The sequence below is a fragment of the Marmota marmota genome, unplaced genomic scaffold (genome assembly GCF_001458135.2).
Source record: "Marmota marmota marmota unplaced genomic scaffold, marMar, whole genome shotgun sequence".
NCBI classification, from domain to species: domain Eukaryota; kingdom Metazoa; phylum Chordata; class Mammalia; order Rodentia; family Sciuridae; genus Marmota; species Marmota marmota.
Window position 1 is genome coordinate 19,237,890 of NW_025999913.1, and position 23,002 is coordinate 19,260,891.

The following is a 23,002-nucleotide window of genomic DNA, read 5'->3' on the forward strand; positions in this document are numbered from 1 at the left end:
CCCCCCGTGTGAGCTGCCTTTCATCAGATCTGCAGGTTTCTTCCTTAGAAAGCAAGTCATTTGCTGATGGAGGCTGAATCATGTGCTTGTGGGTGGTTCCACTCATTACCTTAGGAGTTCTGGAGCAGACCCACCTTGCTGAGCCGGGCGGGTAGTGGGGGTCGCATACCGGGTGGGTAGTGGGAAGAGCCTCTGGTTCTGTTAAACATGCCCCCAGCTTGATCTATGCAGACCCTCAGTTGGCGTTTGCAACCACTGGAAGTTGGTTTAAGGTACGATAACCCAGGAAACTCAGTTACTCAGCCAAGGGCACCAGCTGAACTGGAAGCTGTCCCGATTTGCCTTTCTGGACCCGTCCCTACCTCTCGCTCTGGACCCTGGCGGCTCTGAATGCTGACCCCAGTCAAGCGAGTCTCCGGGACCATGATAAGTTGTGATTGGCTTGGACAGGAAAAAAGATGATGCCCAGGAGAGAATGACACCCCAGGGCAGGATCTCACTGAGGAGACCGACTGGCGGACCTGCTCTGTTGGTTTGTTTAAACAGCTCACAAAACGACATCCAAAACCCTGTGTAAATATGTGCCCAGCACTTATGGGGGAGCGGACAATCCCAGCTCAGGAAGCTTCCTCCCTGCTGCAGAGCTGGCTCCAGGTCCCTTTTGACTAAGCACCAGGGAAACCTTGTAATGGAATAAAGAACACGCAAAAGGGCAATTAGGCTGAAACTGCTGGGGACGGAACAAGGAGGGTCTCTCTAGCTGAGCATGTTTTAAACATTGACTTAATGACAGAATGTCGGCGCTGGCTGTTATCTCAATTTTATTAACTTATAAAACATGAAGGACATAATGAATATATATTTGCATTTTGAATCTCCAGCATAAGTTCCTGGTATTTTTCTCCCATGAAGCCCAGGGGCTCGGAGGGCGTCTCCCACTCCACTACTTTCTGACTGCTTAGTCGAGCCTGGCTCGTCTTTTCCCGACTTTTCTTCATCTGGCTCTTGTTAGTCCTCTGAGATGCAGTTGCATGCCGTTTTGCCTGAGAGCCTCACAGGACCTTCTCCCCTGGCGAATCCAGGGCTGCTCTTCTGTGCCCCCAGCACCATGGGTGCTTGCGGTCTTCATAACATAGTCACTCATCCAGTTCATTCTGTGAATATTTGTTAAATTCTCATTAAGCCCCAGGCACTATTCTAGTCCCTGGTGATTCAGAGGTGACACCAGAGGCAGAGGGGAGGCTGCAGGACTCAGTCAATGCAATCAATAATGCATCCATTGCAGGAGCGGGTGGAGGGTGATGGAAAAGTGGAGCCAGGCCAGGGCTGCAGAGTGCCCTGGGCGGCGGTGGGTGGGGAGAAGGGGCAGCTTCCTGTGGGCATCAGGGTGGCCCCCTGGGAAGGTGAGATGCCTGGAAGGACTGGGGTGCAGCGAGAGCAGCCCCTGGGCAAGAGTGTGTCTGGGTCTTGCCAACAGGGAGAACCCATGTGGCTGCCGCAGAGTGAGAAGGGGTCTGAACAGGGACCAGACGAGCCTGGATTTCTAGGCCATCACGGAGATCTGGGTTTAGACTGAATCAAAGGGGAGCCGCTAGAGGATTCAGCAGGGGCTGCCGTGTTGACGAGTTTGACACGGGCAAGGGTGGAATCAAGAAGAGCCCCGGGAGGCGCTGCCATCCGGGTGAGACCCTGGCAAGAGGACCGCCAGGTCGTGGTGGGCAAGAGCTGAGAACCGGATCTGTCACTAAGTGGAATCAATGAGATGTACGGATGAATGGAGGAGTTGAGTGTGATAGTGACGTATGTGTCTGGGTATTGTCCTATGTGAGCCAGCAGGCTTTGCTGTGACCAGAATACCCCACAAGAACAACTTAGAAGAGGTCTCAGTCCAGAGACAGCCGACTCCATTGCTCTCCGTCCACGTGTGGTGGCCCATCATGGGGAAAGGGCCCGGGCGAGGAAAGGTGCTGGCCCAGGGTGGGCCTATTAGCAAAATCCCTGACACTGCACCGAGAGGTGCTGCCTACACCAGGCAGGAGAGAGATTAGCCGTCTGGACAGGATATTATTAAATAATGTCTACTTTTATTAAACATAAGCAAGTACCTCTGGGAGAGATACTCACGTCCCAGATTAGAGCATGAAATAGTGTAAGGCAACACATTGAAATCCAGCACTTTGGCAGACAAAGAGAACTGCATGAGGTGGAGCTGGGCCCATCCCCGGCAGCTGTGGCTCTTGTCGGTCAGGCCTGGGTGAGCCGCTGTCTCTTTCTTCCTTCCTTAGTTCTAGGTGTCCCCTCTCCGATCCATGCCAACCTGGGATGGGCCTGGGCTCAGTCCTGAGGTGGTTTACTTTTCTGGGTCCACCTTCTCTCTACTGGTGATCTCGATTAGTCTGTAGTTTTAAAGACTCGCTAAAGTTAATGACCTCAATCTCTCTCTCTGACTCAGACCACTCCTCTGAATTTCTTGGATGCAGCTGGAAATGTATCATCTTCAAAATTGAAAATACGACCTTCCTCACAAACCACGGGCTGTTTTTCTTCATCTTAGTTAGGGAGAATATGATCTTTCAAGTTGGTCAAGGCACAACTCTCAAAATCATCCTTGATGCCTCTTTTTCTCTTACTCCACATCTAATCGGCCCATCTTACTGGCTACTGTATGAGTTCCTTTTCTAATCAGCCATTTTCTGTAACTACAACAAAATACCTGAGGCTAGGGACTTAATTTTTGGTTGTTATGACAAAATACCTGAGAAAAATCAACTTAAAAGAGGAAAGACCTATTTTGGCTCACAGTTTCAGAGGTTTCAGTCCAAGGTCATCTGGTTCCTTTGCTTTGGGCGGAACCAGGGTGGGGAGCATGTGGCAGAAGAGGCTGCTCACCTCATGGCAGCCAAGGAGGAAGAGAGAGAGAGAGAGAGCAGGCCAGGGTCTGAGGACAAGGTACGTCTGCGAAAGCATGCCCCAGTGCCCGACCCCTTCCCACCAGGCTCTGTCTCCTGAAGTCTCCACCAAGGGTGCCGCCAACTGCCACTGGCCCTTTGCACTCCCCGTATCTCCACCAGGATATTCCTAGCTCCAGGTATGCACGTGGCTTGCTCTTTCCCTCAAAGGAGCTTTCTATTACCACCGGCTCCAAGCTGACCCCCCCCCCCCAGCTGCTGCTCCACAGACTACTCAATTTAACATAGGTAGAATAGTGATGTGGACTTTCATATGGAGTTTCATCACCGATTTGCCTGGTGCTGACCCTTTTCCCCTCTCCAGAAAATCCTCTCCGTGAGAGCAGGAATCTTTGCTCCCTGAGCTGAACAGTGCCCGGCTCACAGTAGATGCTCAAAGTGTGGGTCCAATGAATGAAAGCACCGGTGAATGCGTATTTGTTGAATGAAGAAATGAGTGAATGGCAGATGCCACCGATGTGCTTAGGAACCTGCTAGACTGCAAACTCCTCTTATTGGCCCTCAGAGCCCTCTGTGCCTGGCCGTCGTTCCCCCACCCTCTTCCCAGTCGGACTCTGCGGGCTGCCCTCTGCCTGCACCTCCAGCTGAGCTCTGCACTGTGTCCACCTGCACCGTCCTCCCTTCCTCCCCCTCCTCCCAGCCTGCTGGAAGCCCCCTCTTCCACCTCCGTCCTCCCCAGGGCCAGGTGCTCGCTCCACCCCCTGCTCTCGGAGGTCACAGGGATAACGCCAGAGTTGTTGGTCACCCTGCATTTCAGACCTGCATTTTGTCTCTGCTCTCCGCTCCCAAGGGTGTGTGCCACTGTGGCAATTTCTGGGGATCTCTTGCAGTACCCGGCGTATCGTTAAACTGTTATTCTGCTGTAGGGACAGATGAGGCAGGGCACCAAAGACAGCCGGAAACCGTTTTATTTGGCTGCAGCCAGGCTCAGAGGGCACAGCTTTTGCTGTAATCAATCAATCCCCTGAACCCCGAGTTCAGGGAGTTTCAGAGTTTAAGGGGAGGGGCTCAGAAGTTCACCTAAAAGCAGCTTTTTCTTTCACTGTTGTGGGCAAGTTAACTCTTCAAGGACCACACCTGAGAAGGGGAGAGCTGCTTCCCCTTTCTTCCCTCCCCCTGCCAGCTGTTACCATGGAGCCCAATTGGTAACTTATCTTGAAAATGTAGACGTCTCTGTGAAGCCCAGCTCAAGGCCAGAGGCCTTGTTAAAGGATTTGTCGTTTTTATCACATTTGGCATTTGCAAACACTTCTACAAACTACTAGGCTGGATACATGTTTGTGAAAAACAAGCAAAGGGGCGTCCAGCACCTGAACTGCCGACTTTCCCCAGACGGCTGGCCAAGTAAAACAGAGCATCAGGAACATAGGGGGTTCACCTACGCTGAACCCTTGTCGAGACTCTTTTGCTCAGAGTCTTAAAATCGATCATGGTGAAGATTTCTGGAGAAGCTTAGTTAGGATTTTTGGGGGAGGAGAGGGCTCCACTGCGATTCAGTAAATGATTGTAGACAGATAACAGAAGAAGGGGCTCTAAGTGCTCTTTGACACAGTAATATGGTAATTACCAGATAAAGATGTTGATCTCTTTTTAAGGTTAGGAAAAAAAAAATTCTGTTAAGGACTGAAGTTTCAGTCTCTCTAGGAAAACTCAGGCCACTGAGCAGGAGGCAGCACCCATCGCCTTTTCCCCAGGACAGAGAGGCATTTAGAAAGCCAACGCCACATCTCTGTATTAATCTATGGCGTCAGATGTTTTATTTCATAACCGAACATGGAACAAAGCAAACTCATAATGAGACATTCAGACTCCCTGGTTTAACTGAAAGAGCTCTGGTGACAGACACATTGTGTTACCTTTCCGTCACTGTGACAAAACCCCTGGGGCAGTCACCTTATAAGGAGGAAAGGCCTGCTCTGGCTTGTGGTTTCAGAGGCTTCGGCCCTTGGTGGCTTGGCCTTGTGTTTGGGCCTGTGGTGGCAGTACATCATGGCAAGGGCACGTGGTACAACGGGCCACCCACCTCGTGGCAACCAGGAAGCCAAGAGAGAAAGGAAGAGACTGGTGTCCTGAGTCCCTTTGGCAGTCGCCCAGTCACCTAAGACCTTCCACTGGGCTCTACCTCTTGAAAGTCCCCCCACCCCTGCCAACATTATCACAGGCTGGAGACCAGGACTTTAGCGCATGGCCCTCAAGGGGACACTTCCCAACCATGGATGAGCTTAGACTTGCATCTTGCCAATTTCTTAGCAAATTTAACCTTTCTCAACTTTGGTTTTTCTATTTGTGCCAGGCAGATATTTCTTACCTTGGAAGGATGTTGTGACCATGAAATGAAATGACATATAACGTATCAGAACTCAAATGGTCACTATTATCACAGCTCTAAAACTTAAGAGCTCTTATTATGTTCCAAACAAAGAGGCCAAATTCAAAATTCTCCCAAATAGTGCAGAGTCCTGACATTCCCCCTGGGTCTGGTTGTCCCCCTGTGGTGGGCTGGCCCCAGGCTCCCTTTATCACATGCTTCAACTCACAAGGTCAGGGCCTTGGAAACGGGAAGGACAGACCCCGGGTACGTGTACCATTCACCCCCATGTGCGCACAGGGTGAGAAGTTCAGAAGGTGGTTTTCAAAAGAACTCCTGTTCTTAAGTGGATCACGCGGCCTGCTCTCTGATGTTGAACCTCATTGACATGAACTTGGTGTCCGCTCTTCCTCAGTCCGATTTTAAGTGAAGGGGCTTTCCCCATCTAGGTTAGCTCCCTGAGGAGTGGGGCCCTCGTCCTTACGAGTGAGCACTGGCTGAAAGCTTCCGCTGATCCATCTCTCTGTTCAGATGGAGCCTCTCATAGTGACAATGACAGTGTTCACTCTGGCAAAGGGTGTCACTGCTGGACTTTACTGGGCATGGTGTTCAAGAGACACCCCTGGACATGTTCTATGTACAGATGTATAAAGATATCCCTGGGCCTTTAGTAGATTCTATAAAGTACATTTTGGTGCCCAAGTTTTGGGAGCCTGGGCTTTCCAATCAAATACCAAAAACGCACTGGACTTGGAGCGGGAGGATTTTTTAATGAAAAATTCTGTTGGATGTGTTTGCAGATGACCTCGCTGTCTCTTTTTCCCTGTGCCCCCTCCTCGTACTGTTGTGTTTGGAGACTTTCTGTGGCTTTAAAATGTTGTGAAGTCAGAAAATTCACTCACATTTCGACTTGCACCTGCCACACGTGTCTCCTCTGTCCTGTCCGACTGACCAGCCTTCCCACCTGTGGTCAGCGCAGAAAGTGCCAACGCTAGGGCTCGAGTCTACAGCGTGTCTGCTCTAATGCTGCAGATGGGCTCCGTGGAGTCTCTCTGAGCAGAGAGAGGCTCAGCACTGGTTCCTTCTGTCTTCTGGGAAGGTGGGATTTCCTCACACCACAGGGTGCTCTCTGACGGGAGCCCCTGGGCTGAGGTGCTGATCGATCTGTTAGTCAGCTTTTCATCACCGTGACCAGAAAGCATGATGAGGACAACGCAGAGGAGGAAAAGTTTGCTTTGACTCCTGGTTTCGGAGGTTCTGTGGCTGGCTGACCCCACAGCTCTGGGCCCAGTGAGGCAGAGCATCATGGCAGAGGGCATGGAGGAGGAGAGCTCTCAGGACACGGCAGCCAGGAAGCAGAGAGAGCTCTGTTCACCAGGGACAAGTCCAAACCCCCAAGGGACACCCCAGTACCTACTTCCTCCACCACACCCTCTCTGCCTACAATTACTGCCCAATTAATAATCAGTGGCTCAACCCACTGATTAGGTCATACCTCCCTGATCATTTTGCCTCTGAATATTCTTGTGTTGTCTCACATGAGCTTTGGGGGACACCTTGTATCCAAACATAGCAGTGTGCTGTGTGGCTGCTGTGAAATAATTTCAGAAAACCCTGACTCAAACCAAGAAGCCAGGTTTCAGGCTGTAACCATCAGGCACAATACCACTTTGTCTGTTGGAAACTGGTGGTTCTTGCTGCTGTCCACCAAATAACTGCAGTTTTCCTCCTGAGCACAGGTAGGACTACACCACTCAGCCCCTATGAGGTTAGGTGTGGCCGCAGACCTGCTCCAGATAATGAAATCTTAATGAGCAAGTGATTTGCCATTCTCTGTGTCTCTCTGCCTTGGTAACTGGGAGTGTTGCCAGAGAGTAGCTCCTGCAGGTCCCAGAGTGCAGAGGTAGAGCCCCTGCAGGTCCCAGAATGCAGACGTGGAGCCCCTGCCAGCCCTCCCCCCTGTGCCACTGAAGTCAGAGAACCTGGGTGTGTTATGCCACACAGGTTAACCCACTCAGGGGCTAGTGCTCTGAGCCATCCCACACAGACCTGAGATACAACTCAGTCTGTAACAAAGATGAATTTCCCCCCAGGCAGAGGGATTCCCCGCCAAAGAGGCAAATATGTAATTAGAAGGGCGAAATAGAAAAGCACTTGATGACTTTCAGAATGAACTGTTACAAGTATTTCTTGCAACCGTTTTTCCTTCTGCATTTCAGATGAAGATCTTTGACAAAAATAAAGATGGTCGGTTGGATCTTAATGACTTGGCAAGGTGAGTAGTGTGGAAGTGAGGACACGGATTCAGAGACACCTTCCTAGGGGTCTGAGGACAACATGTACATGCTTTCAAAATGGGGGGTCAACGGTCACCTGGAGGGCAGAAGATGATGTGCTTCTTAACAAACAAACCCCTGTTTCTGAATCTTTGGGGGTGACAGATCCCTCTGTGAAGATAATGAAAACGCTTTCCCTAAAAATGTACAATGAGTAACATTTTCATGAAATTTTGTGAATGGACGGGTCATGAGCAGATCCTGTCCTCAAAGGTCAGACATTTATGGCCCCACATTGGGGCTGTGACCAAAAAAAAAGAAAAAAAAATCATCTTGAATCCATTCCCTGGCTTTGGGAATGTTGAACAGTTGGCCTAGGACACGGCCGACAACTGAGCCAGACAAGTTATGTGCTCTGTTCCCAAGTGCTGGAGAGTCCTCAGTGGGACATCCGGTGCCTGAAGGGTAGACATGAAAGAGGACAGGATAAGAGCAGAAGTGACCGGATTACAAAAGTGCTGGCTGTGAGCCTGGGAACATGACATGTGTCGGTGCCACATTGTGTATCAGGCTGCTTTTCATTGCTATGTTGAAATACTTGAGGTAGGCTGCCTCAAGTAAAGAAAAGTGATTATTTAGCTCACAGTTTTGGAGGCTGAGGGTCCAAACAGCATATTACCGGCTCTGGCAGGGTCCCCCTGACCGTGTGACATTGTGGTGGGCGTGTGTGTGGATCTCCACATCTGTGCGGACTCTTTCCTTCTTATAGTGCCACCAGGATTCCATCAAGGGAGCGCCATTCAATTGAGCTAATCCAGTCACTTCCCAAAGACCCTCACCTCTAAACACCAGAGTTGGATTGCTTCCACCCTCCTAATACCACTAACGCAGATGTTGGGGGTCCACTCCTGCGGGAGTTGTACGTGGGGGACAACCCGGTTAAAGCACAGCCGCTTGTTCTGTCAAGGCCAGCTGAGCCCAAACAATGTGCAGTAGGTCCCTGAGCAGATGGCTAGAGTCACAGTCATAGATCCAAGATACACAGAGTAACCACGACCCTACGGGCAGGAGCCATGACACCAGCGTTCCAGGGTCGGGCTGGATGGCCACAGCAGTGGGCAGCTTCTGGCCAGCTGGGAGGGAGGATTCCAGGGACTGTAGGCAGGTTTTCAGAGACGAGGAGATATTGTGAGGATGTCACAAGCAGGGCAGAGTTCTGTCTCTTAGCACATGTCACCTGGGGCAGCTGTCTCTCCCTGGTAGCTGCTTGTGCCCTGTTTTGAGGGACATCTGGGAAGAGGAACACACCTGGAAGAATCTCCCCTCTAAGGACCCTGACACGGCTGCAGCACCTGGATGGACTTCTCTCTGTGCCTCTCAGGGCTGTGGGGCAGCCTGAGTGTCCTCCCTGCCACTGCCCAGGCCCTCATCCTGATTTGGCCACTGGATGCAGAGGATCAGAGCGTTTCTCCCAAAGGCCTGGGGCAGCAGGGGTCACAGCCCGCAGTCCTGACTCTGCCCCCGCTTCCCACTGATTCTCTTGGCCAACATAAGCCTGGCCCCTGTCCAGAAGAGGTCAGGCAGCCGGGAAACAGTCAGTCCTGTGAGGAAAGTGCCAAGGTCCAAGAGATTCCTTCAACACATGGCAGTCATGGTGAAAGGGGAGTTAATCAATTAATTTTATTTTTTATGTATTAATTTTTTTATGTGGTGCTAAGGACCGAACCCAGGGCTTCATGCATGTGAGGCAACCGCTGTACCACTGAGCGACAACCCAGCCCAAAAGGAGAGTCTAAGCCTCGTCACTCCTTCAGCAATGCTTGCCTCTCCTGGGCATTTAGGACAGATGGAGTCACACGGGGCACGGCTTTCAGGTCTCCTTCTGGCATTTGGCATAGCGTTTCCAAGGCTCTTCTGACTTGTAGCATGATCCCATCTACATTTCTTTTTAGGGTCTACTAATATTCCAGTATGTACACACTCCATGTTCCCATCCATTACTCCATGATTTGGGGTGTTTCCTCTTTTTAGATATTAGGAGTGTCACTAACCACCAGTGTTTCTGTACAAGCTTTTGTGTGAATACACGTCTTAATTTTCTTCATTTTATTCCTGTGAGTGGAATTTTGGTTCATATGGTAATTCTATAATTTTATGATAAACTGCCCAATGGAAACACCAGTTCCACACCATCTCAATTCCTATAGATTTGGAGCAAGGATCTAAAGTGGGATCCTCCAATTTTGTTCTTATTTTCAAGTTGATTTTGCTTATTCTGGGTCCTCTGCATGTTCTGATGAATTTTAGGATCAGATTGTCAATTTCTGCAAAAAAAAAAAAAATAATAATAAGGTCAGATTCTGATGATTTTGTGATTTTGTTGGAATCTCAATTTGAGGAGCACTGTCATCTTAACAGTACTGTGTTCTGATTGAGGAACATGAGCTCTCTTGCCTTTTGTTTGGGTGTTCTTTAATTTCTTTCCAAAATATTCTGTTCTTTTCAGTCTCGAGGCTGCGTCTCTGTTGTTAAGTGAACGTTCAAGTGTTTTGTTCTTTCTGCTGCTGTCTGGATGGAATGGCGTTAGTTCCATGGGTTTTGCCCAATGCTAGTGAACAGAGGTGCCTTGAATTTTACGGGGAGATCTTGTGTCCTGCACCCTTGTTATGCTATTTATTAGCTTTGATAGTTTCTTGTTTTGTACTTTGGATTTTTTACATATAAGATTGAGTCATCTGCAAATACAAATAGCTTGACTTTTCCCCTTCTTTCTGCTAATGTCTGCTTTTAATGGAATATTTTATCCACATACATTTAATCTGATTCCTGATAAGATAGTATTTATATTTGCCTTTTTTTATTTGTTTTCTCTGTTATGTTTTTGTTTTTCTATTACTCCTCCGTGTGTGTCTCCTTTAAGTTGAATAGATATTTTCTAGTATACTATTTTAATTCCTTTATTATTTCTTTTACCATATACATTTTTAAGTTATTTTTTGAGTTATTCCTCCTCTCAGGGAATAAGATTACAATTAACCTCTAAATTTAGAACAACATAATTTGGATTAATACTAAGTTAATTTCAAGATTTTACTGAAACTTTGCTCCTATATAGTTCAAATCTATTCTTCAGATCCCTCCCTACTGTTTTGTGTTATTCAAATTACATCACTAAACATCATGTACATCACGTGCCTATCAACAGGTTTTGTTTTTTTGAGACAGAGTCTTGCTCTCTTGCCTCAAACTCCTGGCCTCAAGGGATCCTCCTGCTTCGGCCTCCTGAGTAGCTGGGACTAGAAGCATGCACTACTGTGCCTGGCTCATAGATTTTTAATTATTGCTTTATGAAGCTCTCAGATTTTTACTTATGACGTTATGAAACTGTCTTTTAAAAGAGATAGAAAAAGAAAGTTACACACAAAAATCACATTTCTGCTTTTTGACTTGTGTCTGTAGTTACCTCTGCGGCGGTCAGTTTGTCGTTTCTCCATGTGGATTCATGTTTCTGACGGGCGTCTCTCATTTCCGTGTGTTTTCCAGTGTTTCCTGAGGGCTATGTGCACACCATTCATCCATCTTACCAAGATCAACCTCTGTGTGTGTGTTTTCTAGAATAAGCATTTCCTGGATTGCTACACGAATTTGGTTCTTTTCCAGAGTTTTGAAAATGTAATTATTTCTTTCCAGTTTTCTCTTTGCTTTTATGGAGAGAGGATTTTCATGAGCCCACACTCAGCCCTTCCCACCACAGTCTCTCCAGGGCAGTACTGACGTCCATGGGTCTCTCTGTCCATCCCTTTGCCTGTTCCCGTGAGGCGGGATTCCTGAAGGCCCAGCACCGCGCTGTTCTGCTGGCTTCCCGGGAAGCCGCGGAGTCGTTCCTCATGTCAGAGGTGTGGAAAGAGTGAGAGCTGATGGAGCTTCATGTGGATTTTATTTTATTTTTCCCCCTTAGAATCCTGGCTCTCCAGGAAAACTTCCTTCTGCAATTTAAAATGGACGTGAGTATGCCTTTCCCTAGATGAGTTGTGCCCTTGTTCCTCCGCGCCTTGGGGAGGGAGAGAGGAGGGGAGGCAGGCGATGGTCCTTCTTTTAGCTTACTTAGACGCCGGCGAGGCTCAGAGTGGAATCAGTGACCTTGAGGGTCACTATTGGAGGTTTGTAGAGGTGCCCAGGACCAGGAGGACCAGGCTGGACTGACTGGATGCTCTCTCCACCCCAGGCCTGCTCCACGGAGGAGAGGAAGAGGGACTTTGAGAAAATCTTCGCCCACTATGACGTCGTAAGTGTCTCCCTGCGCTGCGATGGCCTCCGTGTGGGCACATCCTACCCACATTCCTGAACTCATGTGGCCAGTGGCAATCCGGCACGCGTGTTCTGCGGCCAGGGGTACCTGCTGCTCCTCTAGGGATGTCCAAGAGCTACGTATAAATGGGCCAGAGCATGTTTACAGTTGGAGGGGGATGAAACCACAATGCCTTTTTTTTTCCTTCTATCAAAATTAAGAAAGTTTCTCCTTTATGTGTGACTAAAAGTCCATTTATAATCATATGCTCATAAAAACATACCAACAAACCTCCCCATGTCCAACCCGAGGAAATGGAGGCAAGGCTGCACCTACTTGGCCATAAGAGCAGTTTCTGTCTCCAGGACCAACTGTGTGGTCATATTTCCGGGACAGAAAAGCAGTCTAAAGCGCCAGGTGCAGTTAGGAGATGGCCTTCTTGAGGACAAGCAGGATGACAGAGAAGGAAGAAGGCAAACAGCAAACCGGGAAGGCACAGGCAGCATCCCCCGGAACCAACCCGGCTGGATGTCTGTGTTCTTTTCTGAGAGGAAGAGCTTCAGGGTCAAGGCCAAGGCTGCCAGGGTCCCAGTCACCTTAGGGCTTAGCGGACGGTGATCTGGGGCGGGTTTCTCACCTCATCGGCCTCCAGGAGCCGTGTTCTGTTCTCTGTAAAGGTAGAGGATAAAGACAATGTACTTCCTACCTAATGCAGTCGCCATGTTTATAGTGCTTGGAAAATACACTAAGACATGGAATTTCCAAAATCGTATATCAGAAGCTCAGGATTAAGGAAATGTGAAAAGAATGGACACTTTGCTATCGCTGGGATGTTAGAGAACAGATATCTTAATGTTTTGTGTTTCGTAGACATCCATGTTTATATGAGTTATAAAAAGGGTAGGAAAAAAATAGTCTTATCTATAGATCAACTGACAATTATAATGTGTTCACTGCGTATAGGCTCCCCTGATTTACTCTCTGTGTTTCCCTAATGACCAAGCCACTGCTCAGTCATAAAATGAAATTTTAAAATGTCAACCTATCCTTCAAAGGGCCAATAGGGTGTGCAGTTGCGGCAGTCTGAGTGGAAGATCGGAGTTTGGGAGAGAAGCAGCCAGTGAATTTCACACGGATGCTGTTTCCAGGAGCCCAGGGACCCAGACCTGCTGCTTCTCACGTGGTGACAGGGAGCTGTCTGTAGGGAATTCCTCCAGTGCACGGGGACATCACGTTCCACAGGAAGGACATACATTGGATCAGGCCATTTCTACATCAGTTTATGGCTGCAGAGGAACACCCACTTGGTCTCCTCACCCACTTTATTCTTGAACCTTTTAACTTAAGAAAATGCTGCTGGGTGATTGGATCTTTTTATCTTTCAGAGTAAAACTGGAGCCCTGGAAGGCCCCGAGGTGGATGGTTTTGTCAAAGACATGATGGAGCTGGTCCAGGTGATGTCCCAAGGCTGTGGGGGCGGATCCTGTCAGGGACGGGGTTGCTGTTTTGATTGATTCCGTCTTTCACTGTGGGGGTGAGACAGAAGGCTAATGCCAGAGAGAAAACTCTAGAGATGTAGTCTATTTGAGAATCTTTAAGAGTCTGTGAAACTCAAGAGACCTCCTCACTTTCTTAAGATTAAATTCAACTCACATGAAGTTATTATAGAAACATCTTTTTGCTTTACCAAAATAACTCAGTATTACTGTATATTTTACTATTTTATTTTTTAATTGCAGAAGATCACTTCTAACTCCCCAGACTTGGTTATTAGAATAACTAAAATAGAAACAAAATTTAATTTCATATAACAAATCTCATATTTGGGATTGTAAATTTTTTTTTTTTCACCAAGGGCTTTCTTTCATACCTAGCAATTATCAAGCATTTTTTTTTTTTTGAGTCCCAGAGGGTTGATTGGCTGCATAATCTGCATAAGCAGGTAATTTCCAACTCCTTCTTTTCCAAGGGACTGTGCAGACAATGGATTCAGCATTTCTGAACCCAAGGCCCTTTTTTTGAGGTTTGTTTGGTATACAATGTATCCTTGTTGGTTCAGATAGCTACAAATTAGAATAACAATTATCAATCACTTTTGAAGCCCCAGAGTTCTTTGCAAATCTTATTTAAACTATGGAGCCTTGAAACAGAAAAGTGTTCAGATAATCAATTTTTGCACAAGTCTCCAGGAAGTTCACTCCCTGGGACTCAGTGGGCCCAGGCAGTTCTTTCTTCTGTTAGTCGGGATGACTGGGCTCCTTCTGTGAGGCCTGACTCTTGTCAGTCCTGCCTGGCTGGTTCCTGTCCTCTTCTTTCCCCCTTGACCTGTTTTCCCTGGTGGTGACACTGAGGGCTCTTGCACCACCAGAGCTACCGATGGGCCCTTGTGTGGTATTTCCCTTTGCTTTGGTTGCTAGAGGAAAACCCCGTTCTTCTCATTATCTGTTTAAGAGATGATGTGACAGAAACCAAGTCCTCACTGGTGGGACATTAAAGATGCATGCACCAGGAAGGGCCAGGCTGGGGCTTTCATTTGCTTTTGATGGGATGCGTGGCCTGTGAGCCTGACTTGGAGGGTGCCCTCTCCAAAACGGACTCTTCATCTTACACAATAGGCGCAATAGTATCTGATTCCCGAGTTTTCACGATGACGAGGAATGATGTAAACACCTGTCACAGTCCCTGGGTGACAGTCAGACTTCCCAAAACGATCGGCTCATTTGAACAAAGCAGCTGGAATCTCTGGAGCACATTTATGAGCTTGAGAACAGTTAACACTCAGGAGGGGATTTCTCGAGAGCTCCAGAGACTGTAAAACTCTCTGCATATTATAGAAAAATATTGGAAATAAAGGAAGAAACGAGTTGAGTAGTCGAGAGACTCTAGGCTGGGGATTCAGCTTCTAGGCTGAGTGTTCTGGGTCCCAGGCCGTGACCCCCAAGGTGACCTTGGCAAGTCATTTAGCATCTCCAAACCTCAGTTTCCTCATGCAGAAGATGGGAGTCACCATAGATCCCACCTGCATAAGGTTGACATGAAGATTATAGAGGAAAACCTGCATAATGTTGTGCGATTTCACTGTTATCTAGGATAATAAGCCGTTACTGAGAGATCAGTAAATTAGCCGTTATACAGATCTCACAAATTGATCTGGAAGCTCTTAGCTTTTATAGCTTTAGTTATAGCTTTTGACCTTTGCTATTTCTGATCTTTCTAAAAGAAAGGCCAGATATCTATATCTATATTTCCTCTCAAAAGTCACCACTTTTCAGCCTGGATAATCTTCATAATTTTCAGTGATTCTGCCCTTGAGTCCTCACTGGCAATAATTTCCAAAGATCCAAAGGTAAAGGTGGAAGTAAAAGTCAACTCAGAAACAGAAGAGACATTTTTCCCCCCAGAGAGAGTTAAAGAGAAGGGAAAACTTGTGGCTCGCAGAGCAGTTGCAGTTATAGGAACAGAAGCCGGGACGGGGTGCAGGGGAGCCGCACGGGTGCGGTTGGCCACATGAGAGCACATGGGGAAAGGCTGAGATGGGTGTGCAGGGTGAGTGGGCCTGTGCTGGCCAGGCCAGGCCGGGCTGCTCATCTCCACTCTGGGCTTCCTGGGCATCCGTCAGGCCAGCGGCAGCCCCTCAGCTCCCTCCTCATGAGGAGGCTGTTTGTGATCTCAGAGGGGCTCCCCGAACTCAGTGTGTTTCCACATCATCGTCCCCTCCTGCTGTGGGCAGGAGGATGTTTGGCAGGAGGGGACCACACCCGACCTAGAGGCCTGAGTCTAACATGTGCCTCCCCTAAGAGCTACCCTGAGCACGAATGTGCCTTTCATGTTTAGTTTACAAAGGTGACCCAGACATCACTGGGGGTTGGACCCTGGGGACTAGGGGAGCATTGGACCCTGGGGGTTGGACCTGGGGACTAGGGGGGGCAGTAGACACTTGGTTTGGCAGGAGTGCTCCTTATGTTAGAGAATTGGAGTGCACAGGAAAGGGAAGTGGTCTGATAAATGTCCGAAGGCCACTGAAGGACAGGGTCATCAGTGATTCCGTTGATCTGATTATGGTGCACCTACTGTGGGGGAAGAGGCCGGTCCCGATGGTCCCCCACTTCCCAGGATTCAAGGGGTCAGATGGCCTTTCTTCAATCAGTGATCCCAGATCCATCCCCGCTTCCTCATGGAGCGGATGAAGGAAGTTGTGGAAGATTGTGGGCCTGCCTGGGTGCGAATCCTGGTTCAGTGTGATGACTGGGGACAACCCTAAGCTAGTCCCCTCCTCTGCACAGTAGGGATGAAGGTGGGCACAGCCTCATGGGCCGTTCTGAACATGGGATTAATGTGTGTAGAGCCCCTACGTCGGGAACCCTGTGGCCTCGTGTTGCCCACTTGCTGAGACCAGGGTCCCAACAGCCTCAGGTGAAGGGTCTCCACTGCTCCGTGGACTTCTGAGCAGTAACATTCCAGTCTCTGACTCACAGTGGGATGCCCGGCTTTAAAACAGAACTCAAAAGGCCCAAGGACAGGTCCCCTGGGTCCTCACCCACCACCCAATCACACAGAGGTACCTTCCACTTGCCTCAGGGAGGTAGCATCTTGGCAGGAAACAAGTCTATGATTCTCTTTTTTATTGGCAGTGCTGGGGCTCGCACTCAGGGCCTCGCACACTCTGGGCCAGCGCTCTACCTCTGAGCTATGTCTCCAGCCTGATATCCTTCAATTAGAAAAATCAAACTTACAATAATTTGAATGAGGTTAACGAGGTTAATACATTGCAAATTGATTCAGGCTATCACATAAATGACTCTCATGAGTCTTCTAAAGGTGAGGATTTGCCCAAAGGACACTGGGCAGGGTGCCATAGACCAGAGAAAAGCTGTCATAAGGTCACTTACGGAGCTAAAGTCAAACATCCCAAAGGAGCTCACCACACGGGGCCTGAGTGCAGGTTGCTGTTTGGGGACTCAGAGCCATCTCCTGGGGACAGTCATATCCCTGCCTCCTACTGATACCCAGGGAAGCATCCCTTGCGTGCCCCAACCAAGACCCTCTTGACAAGGGTCCCATCTGGGTCTCACAGGGCACCTTTGACAGAGGAGCAAAGTGGGCCAGATGATCTGCTCCCAGGCTCCTTGTCCTCCTGATGTCCCCTGAAGCCCTCCCCAAGCTGTGGGTCTGTTCCTCCTGCTCTGCCAGCTGGCTCCTGGTTTCTGCTGTTCTCTCCCCTCCTCCCTACTAAAAACCTGCTATCAGGGACAGTTTGGGTGTCAGTCACCCTGCTGGAAAGTGCAAGTGGGCGTGTCTGCATGCGCTGTCTGGTTAAGGATCAGGAGTTCTTGATCCCTAGTCCCCAGAGTCCAACCCCCCAATCTCTCCTACTGAGGTTTATTTTAGAGGTCCTCTCATCCAGGAAACCTTGGGGGCAGGGATGAGGTGGGGGGCTCTTCCCAGGACCCCTAACATCAAATCCTGCAGGCAGAGCTTTTCTCTCTTCTTCACAAAACCACGGCGGAAACCCAGGGCTTGGCTGGGCTTCTGCTGGGCTGGGTCTCCCTTCTCTCTGGACACTGACTTTTTAATTTAGATTCCTGGCCATCCCCACAGCAGTCCTGCAGGAGAACAGTGCCACGGGGGAATGGGCTCTTAACTGGGGTCAGAGGCCGTGGGGTGACGGATGAGGCCCAGCCTCCAGCCGGGCAGGACCTTTGCTCTCCCTGAGCCTCTGTCTCCCAATCTGTAAAAGGGGTGCGATTGTCTCCCTCCCAGCCTTGCTGTGAGGGCCAAGAGAAACACGCACCTGGGGAAGAGCTCTGGGTTCCAGCATTGCTTGACCTTCTCAGACCTTCGAGCTGAGGCTTTCCCTAGTGGACACGCATCCTTTGGAGTAAGACCTCTGTCCCTAGCTCAACATGAAATGTAAAGCACTGGATTTCATCCTCCACAGCCCTTCTTTCAACCAGAGGCACAAAGCCTCCCACAGGGAGTTAGCAGAACATGGCTCCACTCTCTAGGGCCAGGAAGGAGCATTCTGTGATGCCAGTTCTCTGCTTCCAGCAAAGTCTCTTTATTATGATTGCTCATGAGACAGACTTCCCATGAGAAAGCCATTTAGAAATACAAGTCTTTTTCTTTTTTCTATTTTTTTTTTTTTTAAATTTTCTTTTGCCTGGAGGGACAGGCTGAGGAATGAAGCCACTGGAGAGGACTTTTCTCTAGCAGTGCCAGCTGGGGTGAGGGGACACTCTGGGCTCCGAAGCTCCCAGACGGAGGGTGCTGGCTGGGTGATCAGGGAGGACACTGTGGGTGGAGCTGCCCCGTGGACCTTGCTTGTTGACCTGCTCCTTTTGTCCTCTGCAGCCCAGCATCAGCGGGGTGGACCTTGATAAGTTCCGGGAGATTCTCTTGCGTCACTGTGATGTGAACAAGGATGGAAAGATCCAGAAGTCGGAGCTGGCTCTGTGTCTTGGGCTAAAAATCAGCCCCTGATCTTCACCCAGCTCCACCTTTGCCTGCGTGTCCCTCTGTGCTCCTGCTGTTGAAGTTGTCCCTGGGCTTTGCTGCTGGGGACCCAGGGCAAACTTCTCCCCTACGCGTGGCGCTCTTGGTGAGGGTGGGGAAGGCCCTCCTTCCTCTCCAGAAGCCCCCGTGCAGTGCTGCTTGGTGTTGCTTTGTCCTGGAGCCTGGGCCAGCCTGCTGGTCTGCTCTGCTCGTCCCTCCCAGGTCTGGATGGCTGGGCCTCAGGCCGGTCATCTCCCGCTCTCTTCCTGTGGCTTTCTGCTGAGTCGGCCGAGTGTGTGGCACCCACAATGTAGAGATTTCTGTGTGAAGTAAATCTGCAATTGAAAACAAAGGTGTCCTGGTCATTGCTTTTGTGCCACGGCCCTCGAAGTGCTCCTCTGATGGGTTGTGGACAGAAGCACCTGTTTACCTGGGGTGGGTCAGGGGCAGCATCCTGAAGGAGCCTGCTGACCCCAGTGAGCGGGCCTGAAGGCGGAAGCTGCCAAGCATCGTCTTTCCTGAGACCAGGACGCGCATCCTGGGTTTGTGCCCACGTGCTGGGTGAGCAGGCCCGGCCAGGCAGTAGGACTACAAAGGAACCTGGAGAAGGACTCCCCGGTGGCTCAAGCACCTGCCCCCCACCCCCATGCCGTCCAACAGCGTCCCTGGTGAGTCTGGAGCACAGAGCCTTCTCTGCTGCCCGGTTCTTCCCGTGGGCCCCTGTGCATGCTCTGGCCCTCCGGCAACTCTGCCGCTTCACTCTGGAGCTCAGACTTGTCCCCGTGAGAGGTCCCCGGGGGGAAGAGGGGAGGAGAGATGGCTGTGAGGGGACCCTGCTTTCCTCTGTCTCAACACTTCACTCCCCATGGCGACATCCTGGCCTGGTCCCGGCTGCCCAGGAACCTCGGGCTTCACGCAGCGTCCTGGGCACAGCTAGAACGGCCCGTTACGAGCCCCTCATCACTAAGAGCCCTGCCATTCACGGGATCCCCGTCATCGGACCCTGGTCCTAACCCTGTTCTCTGACCCCAGGTCCCCTCCCTCCCCACGCAGATCATGAAGGTTAGTGGGGAGACGTTTCCCAGGTAACTCAAGCAGCTGCGTAATAAGAAAAACCACGGTGGGTTCCCGTCCAGAGCCCAGGCCCTCTTCCCGTGCTAGTTTCATGCACTGTCAGGAAACATGGCTCCCCACAGTGGTTTGGCCTTGATGTGGATCCCCCTCAGCCCAGGACATTGCCCCGAGTCTGCATCCTTCATTCTGGGGTCACACGTCACGAGAACTGAGAGTCCAGGAAGCAGCATGGGGCAGGTGACATGCCAGCCACTTCTTCTCGTTGCCCTGGTGGGTGGTTGACCCCACACACAGCCTTGGAAGGACAGACGTCCATTCCAGGGCCAGTGCTGCCAAACCCACAAGAAGGAAAATGTCCATGTCCGGGAAGCCGCGTCACTCTGCAGAGCAGCGATCCCTCTTCCTGGTCCCCTCCCTGTGGTCTTGATAACACGATCCATTGTCTTACTGCAGTTGAGTTTATTTTATATTTATTTACTGCGACACCTTTTATGCTTGGCATGATAAATTCTACTCTATTTGTCACAAATGTATTCTTCTGTTTCTATTCTTTTGAACTTTTTAATTGTGGTTTTATATATATATATATATATATATATATATATATATATTCTAAAATATATGTATCTTCTAAAAATCAACTTTTTAAGTGTAAAATTCAGTGGCATTAATTACATTCACCATCTTGTACAACCATCACTACTATTTATGTCTAAAACTTATTCACTGCCCCAATAGGATCTCTACTCATTAAATGACACCCTAATCCCCTTCTCTCCTAATCCGCTTCTCTTGAATCTTCTTTCCTTCTGAGACATTCCAGATCAGCTGCGTCAGACAACTGCCCTTTGTGTCTGGCTCCCTCACATGATGGGCTGGTGATTCTTCCCCGGGCAGCCAACAGCAGAACTCCATTCCTTTTTATGGCTGGATGATATTCCACGGTGAGGAAGGTCCACGTTTTGTTTGCCCATTCATCGTGGGTGAACATTTGGTTTGTTTCCACCTTTCGGTTATTGTGACTAAAGCTGCAGGACACGCTGGCACGTGTGTACCAGGGTCACATTTTGCAGCTCTGGTGTGTGTACCTAGCAGCGGGACGGCTGGTTCCCGTAGTCATTCTGTTGATCATTTGGAGGAACTGCCACACGTTTTCCACGGAGCTGTGACATCTCACACCAGCCACGTATGAGAGTTCCAGTTTCCATCTGCTGCTCCTGAACACAGCTCTTTCTGGAGCTGCCCAAAATAAGTGCTGGGCCAGTGGCCGGACAAGACCCACTTCCCTGACTTCGGCTGCACTGGAGGATCTTGAGGGTCTCACTCCGCGATGGCCACACTGACCTCTAGCTGGCCCCTCTCCCTCCTTGCTGCAGGCAATGCAGGTAGGGGTGGCTGGGGGGAGGTTTTCTTTCAGGGATAACCGTCCAGATCCACGGAGGGCAGCCCCCAAGGCTCACAGGTGGCACGTGGCTGAGACTCCACCAGGAGCACTCAGACTGTCCAGTCCAGCAAAGCCCTTCCAAGCACCCGAAGTGAGGGTGGGGGAAGATCTTCAGGTAGAAAGAGCTGGGTCGTTCCACCCGAGCAGTGATCTCTCGCAGAAATCACAGACCCTTGGGCCGCACCCAGACAAGACGGGGAGACAAGCAGCCTCAGAGGCCTGGCTCGATGAGGCTCGGCTTCAACTCACCTGGGTCTGGGTTCCTCAGGGCGCACGCAGGTCTTCCCAGCAGCAGGCAGCCAGCTTACTGATGCTTTGTTGGGCTGAGGACACTCAGGGTCATGGGCACTTCCAGGAAGAGCTTCACGTGGCCCAAGTTTCCATCTGACGGAAAAAGCCTGCTTCCATTCCCCCCCCGCCCCCCCCCCCGGGTCTTCTCCTCCTGGGCCAGCCTGACTGAACCTTCCCTGGACACCAGGTCTCTGGGCTCTGTTTCCTCCCGTGCTCTAGGACAACTGCTGGCTGCTGTCCTCTTGATTGCTGGCCAGCTGCACCCTCCCTCCCAGCAGAGCCTGCTCCCGCACCCTCCACTGCCATTTTCCTCCCGATTCCTATCACCCTTTAATGAATACCGTCTCAATTCCTGTTCTTGTGCTCTTGTGTTCTCTGTGTGACTCCATCCCTCCACAGGTGGGAAGCTCCAGCAAGATTTAGAAACCTGTTGTGGGCTGTGACTAGTGACTGCAGCTGGCCAGCTCTGCTCCTACGCCAGCGCGCGTCTCCACACCGTGCCCAGTGGGAAGAGCCCCCGGGAGGCTGGCCACCTGTAGTCGGACCTAGTTCTGACTCCCTGGCTGTTTAGCTGGAAAGCATCAGCTCATCTCCAGACATCACTTCCTCATCTGCAAAATAAGAACACCGACTTCCAGGAAAGCCCCTGTGGGAGGCATTGGGCGACTCCTCCCCAGGAGGAGGAGTCAGAACTAGAATTTTATCAGCCGTCCTCAAGCACATGAAGAAGTCAGGGTATGTCTGGAGAAATCCTCTGCGGTTTTGGTTCCAGGTAAGTCAGAATTATAAAACAATTTTTTCCCTCCCTTCACTCGCCTAAATAATGATCACAGTGATGATGACGATGACACTTTTCAGGAAGAAAAGGTTACTGACAAAATGACAAAAGATAGCTATGATATTTCTCCGTTCCCCACCCCCCTTCCCTCACTTCTGGTGGTTTGCAGAACAGTTAAATGCCATTATTAATTAAAACAGCAGCTTGGACGTTAGCAGAGTGCCAGCCTTAGCGCATGGAAGCATCTGCTCTGATGGAAGAGTGAGGGGAAGCGTTTCCTTTCGCACTGAAACGGCAGATACTATGACTTCCCAGTAACCAGCGACCACAGACAGTTTGAAGCTCAAAGTTGCTTTTATGAGTCAAAATGCTCAATGGGTTCTGTGAATATGGCCATGTACAGTGTCAGGGCAGACGCAGGCCATTTGGACAAAAACGTGCACCCAGCACTCTAGATGCCGCAGCGCATTTCAGGTCAGGAAGAACCTGTACTAAGGAAAAGCCTAAATCCATGAGAAGAAGCACATCTGAACAAGGAAACCACCACCCGGCTGTCCTCGATCCTACGCTGCTGCTCCGTGTTGCTCCCGTGCACAACCTGCGTGACCTTGGTTTCCTCCTCTAATACACAGAAATAGCAATTATAGTACTACTTCGTGGTTGGTGAGGAGGTCGTAGGAGTGAAGGGGCGACTGTGTGTGAAAATGCTTTTATGAAATACAAAGCTCTACACAGGACAGGCAGGGGGGCTGGTCATGGTGGAAAGAGGAATGAGGCTCGGCACCGTCTCTCAACCCTACTCCATGTCCGCACCTCACCCTTCAAGCACCCCCTTGCAGTGTCCAGAGGTCCCTTGGGTCTGTGCATCCAACGTTCACATGGGCTGAGCCTTGGCTTTACACTCTGGGGCCACTGCAGGACTTGTTCTGCTCTTGGTCGCTTCCTCTCTCGAGTGTGTCCTGCTCTTAAACACAGAAGAGCAGTGAACCTTTCCACCTCCCCATGGGGCCTCATCAGTGCAGGAACCGAGGGACAGCTGGACTGTACCTGGGCTTGAGCTTCGGGAAACAGCCGAGCCTGGT

The 23,002-nt window shown here is 50.0% G+C and overlaps 1 protein-coding gene across 2 annotated transcripts in view; it reads left to right on the plus strand.

The window, feature by feature from the left end:
* Positions 1-18,677, plus strand: part of Scgn (secretagogin, EF-hand calcium binding protein) — a 35,034-nt gene extending 16,357 nt beyond the window's left edge. For both annotated transcript variants that reach the window (XM_048799708.1, XM_015494206.2), the window contains exons 7-11: positions 7,497-7,552; positions 11,512-11,557; positions 11,779-11,838; positions 13,227-13,295; positions 18,193-18,677. In XM_048799708.1, coding sequence (XP_048655665.1) covers positions 7,497-7,552; positions 11,512-11,557; positions 11,779-11,838; positions 13,227-13,295; positions 18,193-18,321 — 360 coding nt within the window. In that variant the 3' untranslated portion in view covers positions 18,322-18,677. The remainder of the gene's footprint in view (positions 1-7,496; positions 7,553-11,511; positions 11,558-11,778; positions 11,839-13,226; positions 13,296-18,192) is intronic.
* The last annotated feature ends 4,325 nt before the right edge of the window (positions 18,678-23,002 follow it).